The sequence below is a fragment of the Scyliorhinus canicula genome, chromosome 3 (genome assembly GCF_902713615.1).
Source record: "Scyliorhinus canicula chromosome 3, sScyCan1.1, whole genome shotgun sequence".
Classification (NCBI taxonomy): domain Eukaryota; kingdom Metazoa; phylum Chordata; class Chondrichthyes; order Carcharhiniformes; family Scyliorhinidae; genus Scyliorhinus; species Scyliorhinus canicula.
In genome coordinates, this window is record NC_052148.1 from 261,206,896 (window position 1) to 261,225,823 (window position 18,928).

General features: G+C 47.4%; 1 protein-coding gene across 4 annotated transcripts in view; it reads right to left on the minus strand.

Annotated features, from left to right (window-relative positions):
- The window catches only part of sgms2a (sphingomyelin synthase 2a), a 98,207-nt gene that overhangs the window by 15,533 nt on the left and 63,746 nt on the right, over positions 1-18,928 (minus strand). For all 4 annotated transcript variants that reach the window (XM_038792697.1, XM_038792696.1, XM_038792695.1 and 1 more), the window contains one exon: positions 16,252-16,988. In XM_038792697.1, coding sequence (XP_038648625.1) covers positions 16,252-16,685 — 434 coding nt within the window. In that variant the 5' untranslated portion in view covers positions 16,686-16,988. The remainder of the gene's footprint in view (positions 1-16,251; positions 16,989-18,928) is intronic.

Here is an 18,928-nt window from a genome sequence, read left to right on the forward strand (position 1 = left end):
GTGCTCAGGTTCAGCAGGCGTGCTAAGGTGTTGCTGATGTATAATGTCCCCAGCAACCACGATAGGCATGTGCAAGCAACCAGCCACATCTGTGGGTTATACCCAAGATATTGAAGGCCTTGCCCCCTACTCCAACCTACCCGTGTATCTCTCTCTCTCTCCTTTGCCTCTGTTCTCCCCTATCCCCCACATACACACCATCCCAAAGACATTGGCAGCCCAGCACATCCAGAAGTATGCAGGAGCCTGATACTATGTTATCATAATAATCTTTAGTGTCACCAGTAGGCTTACATTAACACTGCAATGAAGTTACTGTGAAAATCCCCTAGTGGCCGCACTCCGGCGCCTGTTCGGGGACATAGACGGAGAATTCAGAATGTCCAATTCACCTAACAAGCACGTCTTTTGGGACTTGTGGGAGGAAACCGGAGCACCCGGCGGAAACCCACGCAGATACAGAGAGAACGTGCAGACTCCACACAGACAGTGATCCAAGCGGGAATCGAACCAGGGTCCCCGGAGCTGTGAAGCAACAGTGCTAACCACCGTGTGACCGTGCCGCCCATAAGGGCAGAGACAGTCAGCAGTCACAACGCGTTGGCGCTGCGCCACTTGCGGGTGTCACAACTGGGTGCCCCAGGGCCACAAACCTACAGATGGGCCAAGCGGTGAGAGGCGTTTCCTCCTGCAGTTCCCGCCTGATGAAACCGGTGAGACGCGTTCAGTGAGACAGGAGAGGGCTGACGATAGCCGTGGCACAGGGAGGGACAAAACAAAGCGGCTGCTCACTGCATAGGACAGCATGCATGGAGTTGCTGGACGGAGGCCTGAGGCAGGGAGGGACGAACTGATGGTAGGAAATGCATCTGGGGAAGACAAACAAGGCCAGGGTGACAAAGTAAATGGTGGGAAATGAAGGAGTTTAGTAATGGAGGGAAAGTGGGGTGTCTGCAAGATAGGTAGGATAAAGTGGTTTAGCAGGCATATGGGATACTTTTCTTTCTTAGTTAATGCACAAACTAGAAGAGTAGGGAGGTTATACTCGAGCTATATTAAACACAAGATGGATCACAGCCGGAGCAGTGTGTGCAGTCTCGGCACATTACAGGGAGGATGTGGTCTTCTCACCCACATTACAGAGCATGGAATTGGCAAGAGGAGGCCCAGGGAGTGTCAGAATTAACATAGGATTCTCTGAGAGCCTTTCAATATTTGCAGGGCACCCCTGAAGAATAGGTCACCAATTGAATGGTACCTGGAGAGTGTTTCTGCAGTTTCATGCTTTCCCTGGGCAGTGTTTCTGAGACTGAACTTTGTGCTTTAGGGAAAGTCTCTGCGTTTACCGGGACTGAAGGAATGTGTGTCCACTCACCAAATAAGGTGTTGATATTCACTGTGGGGATGTGAGCTACGTGCCAGTTATTTCTGGGGGTTATTCCTGTGAGTATGTCAGTAATTGCAGGGGTTCCTGTGGAGTGCGTCAGAACTTACAGCGGTTCCCCAGGGATCGAGCATTATTTAGGGGACCCCATAAGGAATGTGGCAGTATTTGGAGGGGAGGGGTTCACCATCCCACTCCCCCTGCTCCTCCTCACCCCCATCTCACTCGAGACAAAGTGTATGGATGTGGAATCTGCTCTTCGTATCTCAGGTGCGACAAGCGAGTGGAAATACAAGCAAACAGTGAGATCAACATTCCAAAACACAGTCTGAGGCAGCAATTTGGGAGCTGGATCTTAAGGAAAGAAAGAAAAGGGAAGACTGGCAGAAACCCTTGCAACTGGATTCAGCAATAATGAAATGATCAAATCCACCAGCTCTCACCGTTGACCACATCGGTGTTCGCCCATCAGTCAACACATTTTTGGCCCATCAGTTAGTACCAGGGCAAAGAAATGGTACAATCTTAATATTAGAACCGGCCAGAAAGGTAGTGGCAGTCTTGAACCCTCCCGCAGATGCCTGTGGATTTTGAGTAAACTGTTCATGACTGAGACGGACCGATTGTTGGGATATCTAAAGGATATGGAGCAAAGGCAAGTGAATGGAGTTTTGTACAGGTCAGCCGGGCAGAAGAGGCTCAAGCGGCCAAAAAGCCTGCTCCATTTCAATCCAACTGGATTCAAAATTGGAGGAAAACTGGAGCAAAATATTTTTCACCCCGAGCCTGGTTGGCGTCTGAAGCAAACTTCCCGAGAGGGCTGGTGAAGGCAGGTTCGATCAAAGTGCTCGAAAGGGAGTTGAATTGCCACCTGAAGTAAGGGAATGTGCAAGGCTACAGGGATACAGCAGGGGAATGGGACGAGGTAGAATGCTCTTTGAGACTCGATGGGCCGAATGACCTCATTCTGTGCTGTGAAGATTCTGTGATTCAAAACACTTCATCCGCCGGCGCCTTTTATTTCCTGTCATTTGGAAACTTAAACTTCCCGAAAGGTTTCTTAAAATGATGAAGCAGATTAGGTCATTCCTTTAGGGTAAGTCAGCATTATAGGCCCGAGCATGTAGCTGGGCTGAGTGGTAACATCCTTGCCTTGGAGGCAGACAGTTATGGGTTCAAAGTTAACTCCATAGACTTGAGCAGCTAATCCAAGTTAACATTTTCATTGCAGTTTTGAGGCAGTACTGCACTATTAGAGGTGCCATCTTTTGGTTGATACGTTAAACAGAGTGTGCCCTCTCAGATGGACATAAAAGATCCTCGAAGAACAGCCAGGGAGCTCACATGTTGCCCTGGGTCAACATTAATCATTCATCAACACCGAAAAATGGAGCATCGACCTGGAACATGAACTCTATCGCTCTCTCCACAGATGCGGGCTCGCTAATGTCCTTAAAAACAAAGGAAATCTGCCATCCTTACCTGGCCTGTTTGTGACTCCAAAGCCACAACAATGTGGCTGACACTTGAATCTCTCTGAAATGGACCAGTAAGCCACTCAATTCAAAGGGATGGGCAGTAAATTCTGGCCCAACTAGCAATGCTGACATCCCATGAATGTAAAGTAAAAAAAAAAATGCTACTTTTGTTGTATTTTTAAAAGATAGACTTGTAGACCACAAGGGTACAAACAAACAAGAGCTTTATTGGAAGGTGTTTACTCTACTGGCTGTGAGAGCAGACTGCCACTTTGCCCGTGCAAATGGACGGTGATGTTATCAATACGTCACATGACTGAGTGACCTTGTTCCAATGAGGAACAAACATGAATACACACTTTCCTCCCCCTTTACATCAGAGGTTCCTGCAATGAAACACAATATAACACTAACAATCAAAATTTACAATACAAACAATTGGTAAACACAACAGTGTTATGGGCCAGGGTTTAGAGAACCCCAAAGTGTATCGTGGAGTTAACCTGACCCGCAACTTTTAATAGATTGTGGTATGGGGAGCACACGGCCCACTCTACAGGTGTGGTACAGCAGAAATGGAAAAGTATTTTTTAAAGCAAAACAATGTTTATTCTATGAACTCAAGTTAACCTTTTTAAAACATACAGTGAACATCTTAGCAACCATTAATTCAAATACAATCCCCAAAGGATACAACACTAAGTAATCCTTTTAAGCTTTCCTTTTAACATCCATAAGACTTAAAACACCTTTTACCAGAAGCACATCAGGTTAAAGTCACTACTGTTATTAGTTTTAAATCACCAAAGGATCAATTTACATTCTTTAGATTACAGAGAGAGAGACTCTAATACACCTTCTGGCTGTGACTGCAGCTATCCAGCTCTGAAAACGAAACTAAAACACATCCTGCAGCAAACAGCCTAAAACAAAAGTAAAAAGCTGACAGACAGCCCAGCTCTACCCATTCCCTGACATCACTGCAGTAATAAACACCCATTTCTTAAAGGTACTCTCACTACAGAAACTACAGGGCTGATTTAGCTCACTGGGCTAAATCGCTGGCTTTTAAAGCAGGCCAGCAGCACGGTTCGATTCCAGTACCAGCCTCCCCGGGCAGGCGCCGGAATGTGGCGACTAGGGGCTTTTCACAGTAACTTCATTGAAGCCTACTCGTGACAATAAGCGATTTTCATTTTCATTTCATTTCGTTATATACACACCCATTTATAAACACCCATTTCTTAAATGTACTCTCACATGACAACAGTCAATAAGCTAGACTTTTTTGAGGACGTCAAGTTCTGTGTGGTTGTCAGTGAACCTCAGGCGTCTGCTTATTAATGTTGGCTACAACTTCTGGTATTTCTGGTTTAGTTTGGACGTCGTCCATAGTTGCCTCAACCAGTGTTGATGTAATGTTCGGAGGTAAATTTGGTGTTGAAGTGTCCTCAACTGCGGTACTGTCTCCCACAGTTGTTTTTGGTATCGTCAGGTTCTCAGGAATGTTTAGGTCTTCACTTGGCAGAGTTTGTTGAGGACTCTCGGTTTGCTGAGGACTCTCTAGTTGCTAAAGGTTGATCAGCGTGTCTCCTCCACGTCACATCGTCCCGAGTTTGAACGGTGTAAGAGACCGGGGTCCTGTCTGTGCTAAGACAATGGCCGGTATCCACTTCTCACTGGTGATATAGTTCTTTGCCCATAGTTCCTGACCTTTCTGAAAAACATGGGGCTGCATTCTCCGTTTCAGCGGCTAAGTGCCGGCTTGAACAGAGAATTCCCGGGTGTTTTACAATGAAAAATCGGCGCCGAACCCTCATCGATTCCAGGACCGGTGAGGGGCTAGCAGAGGTGACAGGTGAAACTCTCGGCCCCCGTGCTGAAAACAGGTGGAGAATAGCCGGGTCCCTGGCCGCTCATGCGCGCGGCAACAACATGCAGCGGTCCTGCCGTACCGCATGGCTTTCAGACAAAGTCCGCGTTCGCCACGTCAGGTTCCTAACTGCTGAGACCACACATGCACCGCGTCGTCAGGAACACGTCCCATTGGGGCTGGAGCATCACGGGAGAGCCTGCCAATGACGTGCCAAGGCCCTAGCAATGGCGCAATGACACCATTTCGGAGGGGATGGAGAATGGCTGACTGGCGCCAGCCCCGTTTTGGGCAGAGTCCATTCTCCGCCCAATTGCCGATTACGATATCGGCATGGGACAACGGAGAATCACGCCCATGACATTTAGCTTTATTCTCATGTCACAAACCCTGACTTTGTTTCCTGTCAACGAATTCTCGTCTTAGACGGCTTGAGCAAATCAAACACTGTGTGTAGCTGACGTTTTACAGTGAGTAATGACGGAGAACACTGCGTTGTCGAATGTGTTGCATTCCTGTTCATCATCGGGAATTAGTTTAGTTGTTTAGACAATGATCCTTGCTCAGGGTTACCTTCAAATGAATGCTTCGTTGTCTGAACAAACCTTTCAGCCGGCCCATTTGTGGGAGGAGGATAAGGAGCGGATCGGATGTGTTAGATTCCATTCTCCTTCAGATAATCAGTGAATTCGTGCAAAGTGAACTGTGGCCCATTGGTGCGAACAAGTTGCTCAAAGCAAAGGAATCTTGCAAAAATCCTACCCAGTCTTTCTACTGTTCTCTCTCTCTTCACAATGGCGACTTCAGGCCATTTCGAGTGAGTGTCTACCACAATGAAAAACATTTGTCCTTCGAATGGTCCGGCATAATCTATATGAACTCTTCACCATGGTCCTTTTGGCCATTCCCAAGGGTGTAATGGTGCCACTGGCGGCAGGTTTTGAACCATTGCTGATGCCGAACACATGCCCGCCTCCCCTCCATTTCACCATCAAGCCCTGGCCACCAAAATTAGCTCCTGGCTATCACCTTCATCCTTACTATCCCACAATTACCTTCATCAGGTTGGTTCAGGACATTCTTCCTTAACAATAGTGGAATGATGACCCTCATTCCCCAGCCTGTATGGAAAGTTTGAGTCTTTGAGTAACATATGAGTTTGCTCCTGTGGCCTTGCCATGAAGTACCATGTCCATAACTGCTGACAGCATAGAACATAGAACACGACAGCGCAGTACGGCCCTCGATGTTGCGCCGACCTGTGAAACCATCTGAAGCCTATCTGACCTACACTATTCCATTTTCATCCATATGTCTATCCAGTGACCACTTAAATGCCCTTAAAGTTGGCGAGTCTACTACTGTTGCAGGCAGGGCGTTCCACACCCCTACTACTCTCTGAGTAAAGAAACTGCCTCTGACATCTGTCCTATATCTCTCACCCCTCAATTTAAAGCTATGTCCCCTCGTGTTGGTCATCACCATCCGAGGAAAAAGACTCTCACTGTCCACCCTATCTAACCCTCTGACTATCTTATATGTCTCTATTAAGTCACCTCTCAGCCTTCTCCTCTCTAACGAAAACAACCTCAATTCCCTGAGCCTTTCCTCGTAAGACCTTCCCTCCATACCAGGCAACATCCTAGTAAATCTCCTCTGAACCCTTTCCAAAGCTTCCACATCCTTCCTATAATGTGGTGACCAGAACTGCACGCAGTACTCCAGGTGTGGCCGCACCAGAGTTATGTACAGCTGCAGCATGACCCTGTGGTTCCGAAACTCAATCCCCCTGCTTATAAAGGCTAGCACACCATATGCCTTCTTAACAGCCCTATTAACCTGGGTGGCAACTTTCAAGGATTTATGTACCTGGATGCCGAGATCTCTCTGTTCATCTACACTACCAAGAATCTTGCCATTAGCCCAGTACTCTGCATTCCTGTTACTCCTTCCAAAGTGAACCACCTCACACTTTTCCGCATTAAACTCCATCTGCCACCTCTCAGCCCAGCTCTGCAGCTTATCTATGTCCCTCTGTATCCTATAACATCCTTCAGCACTATCCACAACTCCACCGACCTTCGTGTCATCTGCAAATTTACTAACCCATCCTTCTACACCCTCTTCCAGGTCATTTATAAAAATGACAAACAGCAGTGGCCCCAAAACAGATCCTTGCGGTACACCACTAGTAACTGAACTCCAGGATGAACATTTGCCATCAACCACCACCCTCTGTCTTCTTTCAGCTAGCCAATTACTGATCCAAACCGCTAAATCACCTTCAATTCCATACTTCCTTATTTTCTGCAATAGCCTACCGTGGGGAACCTTATCAAACGCCTTACTGAAATCCATATACACCACATCAACAGCTTTACCCTGATCCACCTGTTTGGTCACCTTCTCAAAAAACTCAATAAGGTTTGTGAGACATGACCTACCCTTCACAAAACCGTGTTGAGTATCGCTAATCAACTTGTTCTTTTCAAGATGATTATAAACCCTATCTCTTATAACCTTTTCCAACATTTTACCCACAACCGAAGTAAGGCTCACAGGTCTATAATTACCAGGGTTGTCACTACTCCCCTTCTTGAACAAGGGGACAACATTTGCTATCCTCCAGTCTTCCGGCACTATTCCTGTCGACAAAGACGACATAAATATCAAGGACAAAGGCTCTGCAATCTCCTCCCTGGCTTCCCAGAGAATCCTAGGATAAATCCCATCTGGCCCAGGGGACTTATCTATTTTGACATTTTCTAAAATTGCTAACACCTCCTCCTTTTGAACCTCAATTCCATCTAGCCTGGTCGACTGAACCTGAGTGTTCAGCAGTGGATTATTTCTGGTAAACGTCTTAATATCGACTTCCTTGAAATAAAAAATATTACCACTCGAACTATTCATTGACGACTCGTTTGGTAAAGGCAATCTAGAGAGGCCATCAGCTTTCCCATGGAGATTTGATTGATGATATTTTATTGTGTACGTATGTGCTGACAACAACAAAGCCCATCTCTGGATCTGGCTCGCTGCTAGAGATGGAATCCTGGTGTACGACTCAAGTACCATTGTCAATGGTCGATCATCCATCAGTAAAGTAAATTTCCTTCAATATAGGTAATGGTGAAAACCTTTGCACAAGGAACTTGATGCTATTGGCTTCTATTCACCATTGGTCATTATGTGAGAAACCAGAGCTCCCACCCCATAAGGTGATGTGTCGCAACCCAGTTGCAAGGGCAACTTTGGATCAAAGTGTGTCAGGACTTCTGACTTTAGTAATGTCTCTTTAGCTTATACGAAGGCCTTCTCGCACTGATCCACCCATTTCCATTCCCGGTTTTGACACAATACCTTATGTAAAGGCTTGAGAATAGTTGTTCGATTAGGGATAAACCTTCCAGAATAGTTCAATAAGCCCAAAAATGATCCAAGTTGATTTACGTTTTGAGCGCAGGTTCCTTAGTTACGGCTTTTACTTTTGAAGGTGATGTGTGCAGTTCCTTTGCATCTATGACATGCCCCCGGGTATTGAATAGAAGATTTGAAGTATTCACTTTTATCCTTCTGTACTCGTAATCTTCTAGTCTCTGGAGTGTAGCATCTAAACTTTGAAGATGCTCTTCTCTATTCTTTATCGTAACTAAGATATTGTCTAAGTAGCACTGGACTTTCATGTCCGCTTGGAATTTGATCCATGGCACGTTGGAACACAGGTGTGGATGTGAAACCAAATGGAAGTCTTGATATCTGAATAGCCTTTTATGTCTCATAATTGTCAAATATTGATGTGAATCTGGATCCACAGTTATCTGGAGAGGAGCTTGACTAAGGTCAACTTTACTGAAATGCTGGCCTCCAGCAAACTCAGCAATAAATCATCAATTAAAGGCCGAGGGTGCTGCTCTGCACACAGTACCGGATTGATAGTGACTATAAATTCACCACATTTGCATAATGAACCATCTTTCTTCATTACAGATACTATTGGTGGGGCCCAGTCACTTACATTAATAGGTTTGAGGACCTCGTCTTGACCAACTCTCCAATTCTCGACCTTTGGCCTGATGGTGTATGACACTGACCCAGACTTTAAGCACCTTGTTTGGCTTTCACCCTTAATCTTTAGCTTGATTGATATCTCTTTTATGCTTCGCAGCTCTCCATTAAAGAGAGTGGCGTATTTCTTTAAAATCTCTGGTAGACCTGCTTCGGTCTCTGATATGAGATTCACCCCAGCCCAATTTAACTTGATTCTCTCCAGCCAGGTTCTCCCCATTACAGCTGGATAATTACTGTTACCTTTAACGATGTGCAGGGACGATTCTAGTGTCTGTCCATTTAGCTGCACATTTACATCGATACTGCCCTTCAATGGAAGAGGGCTCTCAACCGTGTCCGGACCCCCTGTCCCACACCTCTTCTCTCACCCCTTCCCCTCCCTCGTAGAACCAGGAGAGGTTTGTTTCAGAGTCCAGCATCCGCAGCAAAAATCTATACTGCGGATGTGAATCTGTGGAATTCACGACCACAAAAAGTAGCTGAGGTGAAAATATTGCGTAACCAAGAATGAATTAGATATAGCTCTTGGGGCTAATGGGGGTCAAGGGTATGGCAGGAGGGAAGGCTGGATCAGGGAATTGATTGATAATAAGCCAAGATCATAATGAATGGCGGAGCAGGCTCGAAGGGCCGAATGGCCTCCTTCTGCTTCTATTTTCTATGTATGCTTCTACGTAGGGCCCCCAACCAAGTCGGCGCCTTAGGCAGTTCTGATGCCCACCACTCAAGCAGAACTCTATCAGGCGAAGGCCAAGACATCAGCCTTAGATCATAGAATTTACAGTGCAGAAGGAGGCCATTTGGCCCATCGAGTCTGCACTGGCTCTTGGAAAGACCACCCTACCCAAGTTCAACACCTCCACCCTATCCCAATAATCCAGTAACCCCACCCAACACTAAGGCAATTTTGGACACTAAGGGCAATTTATCATGGCCAATCCACCTAACCTGCACATCTTTGGACTGTGGGAGGAAACCGGAGCACCCGGAGGAAACCCACGCACACACGGGGAGGATGTGCAGACTCCGCACAGACAGTGACCCAAGCTGGAATCGAACCTGGGACCCTGGAGCTGTGAAGCCATTGTGCTATCCACAATGCTACCGTGCTGCCCCTCCTGCAGCTCTGGCTAATACAACACCCCATAGATCGCCACCCACAGGCACGACACCACCTGTACCCCCAAAATCTCCGACAAAACGTGAAACAAAAGCCCAGAATCTCTCTAATTTAGAGCAGGACCAAAATATGTGCGAGACGATCACCAGCAACCCCCCCACCCCCCCTGCCGAAACAGCGTTCATATCTGTGCTCCACTCTTGGAAACAATCCACTCATGCATGTTTTAGTTATTTGTGCACCACTTTAAACTGGATTAGGCTCAGTCTCGCACACGAGGGATAGAGTTGTGTAGGGCCTCACTCCACATCTCCCCCACCTCAAAGGGACTGGTTTAGCTCACTGGGCTAAATCGCTGGCTTTTAAAGCAGACCAAGCAGGCCTGCAGCATGGTTCGATTCCTGTACCAGCCTCCCCGGACAGGCGCCGGAATGTGGCGACTAGGGGCTTTTCACAGTAACTTCATTGAAGCCTACTCGTGACAATAAGCGATTTTCATTTCATTTTCAAATGCGCAACCCAACTCTTCCTCCCATTTTCTCCTCCAGCGAAGCCCCCTCGCCAGAAACTGGAACTTCTCCACCAGCTTGTCCAGCCCTGCACACCTACCCTCCAGGAACAAATCCCAAAGTCCCTCTACCCCTCCTGTTCCCAGACTCTGTATGACGGGTCCGTTCCCGCTGGAATAAATCTATGGTTCCTACATATCGGCGCCCTTAATTACATAGATTCCAGCTTAAAATGTTGTCTGAACTGATTCCATATTCTGAGATTACAGTAGTTAGACCCTATAAAAGCTCCATATTCTTAGAGAAGCTATTACCCCTGGGCCCGTGGAATACCAGGCCGGTGAGAATGGAAGAGGAGTCATTAGCAGTGCTCTCGTCCATGACCATATAAGAACATAAGAACATAAGACCTAGGAGCAGGAGTAGGCCACCTGGCCCCTCGAGCCTGCTCCACCATTCAATTAGATCATCGTAAGAAGTCTTACAACACCAGGTTAAAGTCCAACAGGTTTGTTTCAAACACTAGCTTTCGGAGCACTGCTCCTTCCTCAGGTGAATGAAGAGGTATGTTCCAGAAACATATATATAGACAAATTCAAAGATGCCAGACAATGCTCCGAATGCGAGCATTTGCAGGTAATTAAATCTTTACAGATCCAGAGATAGGGGTAACCCCAGATTAAAGAGGTGTGAATTGTCTCAAGCCAGGACAGTTGGTAGGATTTCGCAAGCCCAGGCCAGATGGTGGGGGATGAATGTAATGCGACATGAATCCCAGGTCCCGGTTGAGGCCGCACTCATGTGTGCGGAACTTGGCTATAAGTTTCTGCTCGGCGATTTTGCGTTGACTGCTGAAGTGTTCCCCGACTGGAAGGGAACATTCCTGCCTGGTGATTGTCGCGCGATGTCCGTTCATTCCTTGTTGCAGCGTCTGCATGGTCTCGCCAATGTACCACGCTTCGGGACATCCTTTCCTGCAGCGTACGAGTTGCACGGGTATGTATCGCATACCTGGTGGGTGGTGTTCTCACGTGTAACGGCTGTTCACCCTCCCCCCCCAGAATATCCCGCAGCCGCTCCGAGACATCCTTGATCCTTGCACCAGGGAGGCGACGTACCATCCTGGAGTCTCGATTGCATCCGCAGAACCGCCTGTCTATTCCCCTTACCATTGAGTCCCCTATCACTATAGCCCTGCCATTTTTCTTCCTGCCCTGCTGTGCAGCAGAGCCAGCCATGGTGCCATGAACCTGGTTGCTGCTGCCTTCCTCTGGTGCGCCATCTTCCTCAACAGTATCCAAAGTGGTATATCTGTTTTGTAGGGAGATGACCGCAGGGGACACCTGCACTGCCTTCCTACTCCTGCTCGGTCTTTTGGTCACCCATTTTCTATCTCCCTCAGTAACTTTCACCTGCGGTGTGACCAACCCGCAAAACATGCTATCCACGACCTCCTCAGCATCGCGGATGCTCCAAAGTGAGTCCATCCGCAGCTCCAGAGCCGTCAAGCGGTCTAACTGCAACTGGACACACTTCTTGCACGTGAAGGAGCCAGGGACAGTGGATGTGTCCCTGAGCTCCCACATCGCACACGAGGTGCATGACACGGGTCTGGGATCTCCTGCCATGTCTTGAACCTTAGGTTAACGTATACAACTACAATTCCAAAAAATGAAAGAAAAAAATAAATAAAAAAATTAGACAATGAAAAGAAAAACTACTTCCCAGTCACTTACCAGGGTTAAAAAGCACCTCCTCCCCACCTAGCTTCAAATTCCCAAACTCACTCTTCGCTGTGTCTCACTCTGGCTGTGTCTTCTCTGGCTCACTGGGAGAACTCACTGGGAGTGAGTTACAAGTTGCTCTTTTAAATTGGCCTGAGTTGACTCCCCCCCCCCCCCCCCCCCCCGCAACCTGCTTTTATATCAAAGTAGATTAAGGTGACTGACACCTAACTGCCAACCAGTTATGTGAGTGGGTGGGGCAGCCCTTGTTAACCTTCACTGCACAATTCTAGATTAATTTAAACTAATATACAAGATACCTCCTCCATCCGTCCCAAACCAACCTCTTGTCCACGACCCATCTCCTTATTTCCTCAATATTCACTGCAGTAATTTGCTGCAGTAATTCATCAGATTAAGTAAAGCTAACCTCGCAGACTGCCTATCCCTCTGTAGAAACGCCTTCCGGACCCGAGGGGTCTTACCGGCGCAAAGATCGAGACCAGTTTGTTAGTCCCACCAAAATGTGGGATTTTCCTCCAAATGTGCATACATCCAGTCCCTCAGTATTTTTTCCGAGAGCTCCCCCACACTGACGTCAGGCTCACTGGCCTATAATTTGCTGGATTGTCCCTGCTTCCTTTCTTAAACAAGAGAATAACATTGGCTATTCTCCAGGCCTCTGGAACCTCGCCTGTGGTCAAAGAGGATGTGAAAATATCTGTTAACGCCCCAGCTGTTTCTCCCTTTGCCTCCCGCGGTAACTTGGGATAGATCCCATCTTAAATTAAGGCTTACTCATTTAACAATGTTATTTCTAGACTGCAAGTCTTAAATATCTCACACTACCATCATAATACATCAGATGAGTTCCATTACACTTTCCCCCACATGTTAAGTTTTGGCAAGACTGGGTTTACAGTACTTAACCTCATGTGTTTGGCTTTTTTATTACAAAGACTAGAATAAGAGGTTACATTTGTTGAGCAGCCCTGCATGTTTGAAGGGCACCATTACCCCATAGACTTCACACATCTGGCAGCCACACACTATTTCTGTTTGCTTTGACAACCAGTGTGTCACATTTGTGCAGAGTTCGACATCACAGGCCAAGTCTGGCATTCAGCCGAGTGATATTGGGATCGGAGGCCTATTATTTAATATTGATAAACAGCTGCAGGCATTAGCTCAGCTCAACATCAACAGTGCAAATATTTACAGCTACAGAAAGACCTCAGTGCCTTACCGGGTAGACAACTTGCCAAATCAACTCGTACATGGACACACAGTGCGGTGTTCCCAAGATGGAGAAAAACCCGCAACACACAGTTTAGTTACAATCATGAACATTGCTACCAAGATGAAAACTTCAGTCCAGCCCCTTTACAGTAAGGGCCGATATTATCCCCAGTGATGTTGGCATGTGGAGATGGGCCTACATTATGCTTTGAATTAACAAAGGGCGGAAAATTGATTTTGAAAGTTTATTCATGCAGAACTTATTGTTTGTGCCAATAATGAGCAGACTAAAATGAAGAAAAATCAGAAACAAGACATGTAGGAGGTCCGTCTCTAGGCCCTTGCAGGTTTACCACAAGGGCTTCAGACATCAGGTCCAATTGGGATGTTCTGTTATTGGTTTGATTCAAATCCAAAACCGACAGTGCCCATCCCCATATTCATCCACATAGATTGTCCTCAATGGGATATTACATCGCAGTGCACATCTTTGTTCTGGCAATCTTCACCATTAGACCATAAGACATAGAGGCAGAATTAGGCCACTCGGCCCATCGAGTCAGCTCCGCCATTGAATCATGGCTGATATTTTTCTCATCCCCATTCTCCTGCCTTCTCCCCATAACCCCCGATCCCTTATCAATCCAGAACCTATCTATCCCTGTCTTAAAGACACTCAGTGATTTGGCCTCCACAGCAGCGGCAAAGAGTTCCACAGATTCACCACCCTCCGGCTGAAGAAATTCCTCACCATCTCTGTTTTCAAGGATCGTCCCTCTAGTCTGAGATTGTGTCCTCTGGTTCCAGTTTTTCCTACAAGTGGAAACATCCTCTCCACGTCCACTCTATCCAGGCCTCGCAGTATCCTGTAGGTTTCAATAAGATCACCCCTCATCCTTCCAAATGCCAACGAGTACAGACCCAGAGTCCTCAACCATTCCTCATCCGACAAGCTCTTCATTCCAGGGATCATTTTTGTGAACCTCCTCTGGACCCTTTCCAAGGCCAGCACATCTTTCCTTAGATACGGGGCCCAAAACTGCTCACAGTTCTACAAATAGGGTCTGACCAGAAGCGTATACAGCCTCAGAAGTACATCTCTGGTCTTGTATTCTAGCCCTCTCGACATGAATGCTAACATTGCATTTGCCTTCCGAACTGCCGACTGAACCTGCACGTTAACCTTAAGAGTAATGGTCTGTGGACAGGGGTTCAAATCCCACCACAGCAGCTGGTAGAATTTAAATTCAATTAATTAATACCAAAAATATGGAACTGAAAGCTAGTCTCAGTCACGGTGGTCTTGGTTTCAATGATCATAGAACATAGAATTTACAGTGCAGAAGGAGGCCATTTGGCCCATCGGGTCTGCACCGGCTCCTGGAAAGAGCACCCTACCCAACGTCAACACCTCCACCCTATCCCCATAACCCAACCCAACATTAAGGGCAATTTTGGACACTAAGGGCAATTTATCATGGCCAATCCACCTAACCTACGCATCTTTGGACTGTGGGAGGAAACCGGAGCACCCGGAGGAAACCCATGCACACACGGGGAGGATGTGCAGACTCCGCACAGACAGTGACCCAAGCCGGAATCGAACCTGGGACCCTGAAGCTGTGAAGCGATTGTGCTATCCACAATGCTACCGTGCTGTAGTAACCAAGATCTATTTCAGAGGAATAACCTGGTTGTAAAACTGTTCCCTGCTCAGATTTACACACCAGACATTTCCGAGGCCTCAGACCGAGGTTCCCCTAAATTTTATCCTATGCACCTACGTCAGATATCAGAGACAGAGTGCTTGGAACACCACTATGATCAACAAAGATTAAGGGCGGAATTCTCCGCTCCCAGGAAAAATCGGGAGGGCCGTTGTGAACTCGGCTGAGTTTCACGATGGCCTCGGAGGCTGCTCCTTGCCCCCTATTCTCCCCTCCCGGCGGGGCTAGGAGCGGCGCTCCGTAAATCTGGGCCGCGGGGGCGTCTCGCCAAGAATGACGCGGCCGGCGCGCCTAATGATGTCAGCCGCGCATGCGCAGGTTGGCCGGCTCCAACCCGCGCATGCGCGGCTGACGTCATGATGCTGACGGCACGAACCAGCGCATGCGCGGTGGCCGTCTTTCCCCTTGATAGTGCGGGACGGCGGAGAAAAAAATAATGCGTCCGATTTGGACGTCGGCCCGATGATCGGTGGGCACCGATCGCGGGCCTGTCCCCTCCCGAGCACAGTCGTGGTGCTCTTTCCTTTCTAGGCTACCTACAAGCCCCAAACGGGCTTCTCACTCCCGTTTCATGACGGCAGCAACCAGGTGTGTCTGCCGCCGTCGTGAAACGGCCGCGAACAGCAGGCCGCTCGGCCCATCCGGGTCGGAGAATCACTGTTCGCCATGAAAAACGGCGAGCGGCGATTCTTCTGAGCCGGGTGGGGGGGGGGGGGGGGGGGGGGGGGGAGAATCGCGGGGGGTGCGAGTGGGGCATGAATTTTGTTGGGGGGCCCCCCCCGCGATTCTCCCACGCCGCGTGGGGAGTGGAGAATCGAGCCCTAAATGTTTTATCCAGGTTGTTTGACCAAAGTTCAAACTTGGGAGTGCCAGAGCTGAAAGGACAGTTACTAATCAATGTCCCTAACACCCTATATTCAGTTCCAATCAAATAACTGAACTACAATGAGAAATATCTTTCCAGACCATGAAATAGCTTTATGTGGCTCAATATCAAAAGGAACTTTACAGATCAATGCATTTGTTTAGTATACTGGATAGGTTTCTCACCGTTGAAAGCATTCAATGTCTTAACAGGACAATGGCACTCAGACGATGAATTATTGCACGCCAATGAGTCACTCACCGGTATCGAAGGAGCAACCATTGGATTGTCCAGAGGCCAACAAGGATCAAACCATTGACTTCCGAAATCTTGAAAGCCCACTCAACACGGTCCACATAGTCAAAGAAGGTATCGGGTAGTGGGGGATTCTTCTCTTTGGGAGGGACTCTTTCGTGCACAACAGTGATCATAACACTCGTCATGATCAAGTTGAACAGTGCGTAAACAAAGGCGATACCAGTCTTCCACCACTCCATTGGGAATTTACAGGTTGTATCTGGTAAGGAGATTTGAATGTACTCCTTTGGACTCTTCCTGATGCCATTTGGTAAACTACTCGACTTGGTTCCCTCATTGCTAACAGGAAGCAACGTGGACCTGGCATGACCACTGGAAGGCATGCTCTGCTGATCGTTTGCGTGTTCTTCAAGCTGCAAGATCTCAATTACTTCCATCAATGTCCGAACATTTGACAGTCAACTTAAAAAAACAAGGAAACCAGATAAAATTATCACGCCCGTTGCAAGATCTTATTCTTTTCTTTTTAAATGAAGGAAAACCTCAACAATCATTGTAGTGCAAGCACGGCTGTTTACAGTCCATCAGCTGGAGATGATGGTCATCGAGCGCAGGAATGAGCTTAATCCCCAAATTAACCAACTGTTCACAGGCAGGGCAGGTTCCAGAGTACAGGTTGTAGCAGGTGTACATCCAAACTCGGCAATGGCTGCTTCATTCCACTCCCATTCAAACCTCACCTGCGAAAAGAAACCCAGAAATAAGTCTCCATGTTTTGAACAGAACAGGACTATGGTAGAAAACCTCACATTTGTACACAGGCAAAAATAACTTCACCCCACCCAGCCATTTTCTCCCCACGTGACAGACCCTGGCTACTGGAGTGCCATTTTCTGGATAGCAATCGCCCTCCAGCATATTGGTTCAAATAATGCTCTCCTTGTGCGATTCCAGGCAGTACCTCAAGATGAGTTTGTTGCACTGTGAAATGGGGGGGGTGGGGGGGGGGAGGAAGAGGTCACAACAGACAGTGGTCCCGGGTCACTGTCTGTATGGAGTCCGCACATTCTCCCCGTGTCTGGGTGGGTCTCACCCCCAGAACCCAAAGGTTGCAGGGTGACTGGATTGGCCACGTTAAATTGCCCCTTAATTTGAAAAAAACGAATTGGGTACTTTAAATTAAAAGAAATATGCAAAAATAGGTCAGTCATTGATTACAAGGAAGGTTAAAGAGGTTTAGCTGCATTATGCTCATGTCTGCCGTCAGCATTCTCAGATAGATAGTCAGATAGTTGTGGGTTCAAATGCCACTCTCGGGCTTGAGCGCATCATTTTTCTTTATTCTTTCATGGGCTGTGAGCGTCGCTGGCTAGGCCAGCATTTGTTCCCCATCCCGAATTGCCCTTGAACTGAGTGGCTTGCTGGGCCGTTTCAGGGCTGGGCTACAGTTTGGAGTTTGTATGTTCTTCCCCGTGTCTGCGTGGATTTCCTCCGGGTGCTCCGGTTTCCTCCCACAATGCAAAGATGTGCAGATTAGGTGGATTGGCCATGCTAAATTGCCCCTTCGTGTCCAAATGCTTATGTGGTACTGCGTTACGGGGATATGGTGGGGGGGGGGGGGGGGGGGTGGCCCTATGCAGGGTGTTCTTTCAGAGGGGCTGTGCAGACTTGATGGGCCAAATGGCCTCCTTCTGCACTGTTGTGATTCTATGATTAGACTTTTAATTCCAGATTTTTATTGAATTTAAATTCAACCAGCTGCCAGAACCCAGGCCAACAGAGACACCTTGGTCTCCGGATTACTAGCCCAGTGACATTACCACTATGCCACTACCTTCCTCCCAGTACCAGGCTCGTACTTCTATACAGGACAATTAGAATGCTGTAGTGTTGGAGGTGCCACCTCCATTAAACCGGGATCCTGTCAAACCTTTCAGGTGAAAGTTAGTGATCCAAGATATTATTCAAAGAGCAGGGGCATACCCCCCAATGTCTTTCCAACTCTCAGCCAACACCAAAAACAGAATAACTGATATTTCATTGCAGCCCTGTCTGTGGAATCCTAAGGTGAGCAAAAAGGTTTCGCCATGACTAAATATCAAAAGTAATTCTTTGGCGTTATGAATTGCACAGAATCGCAGATTTGGGACAGCACAGAAGGAGGCCATTTGGCCCGTCATGTCGGCACCAGCTCTCCAAACGAGCGCCATGGCTTACTGCCATTCCCCTGCCTTTCCCCCGTACACGTGACATCCTGAGGTTGTGCAAAGTGCTCCATAAATGCTTGTTCTTGTATTTTGAGGTAATTTCTTGTGCTGGCCTTTGCTACATCCAGTGATCGAGAGAATGAACCAGGTCACCTATTCCTGATAGTGTTGGTTGATAAATGTTGGATGTCAGATCTGGCAAATTTCCCTGTTCTTCTTCAAATAGTGTTAACAGACGTTTTAGTTCTGCCTGGGACAGTCAAGTATCTCATCGGGAAAAAAGCAGCACCTGCAACAACCTGGCTCTCATTTAGTACTGCCTTGGAACGTCAGTCCAAATGACATGATCAAACCTTAAAGTGAGGCTTTAACCCACAACTTTCTGAATCAGAGGTATTTTTTGTTTGTTGGATTATGCTGTACACAAATTGGCTGCTGTGCTTTGCTGTATTACAATACTTAATAAAGTACTT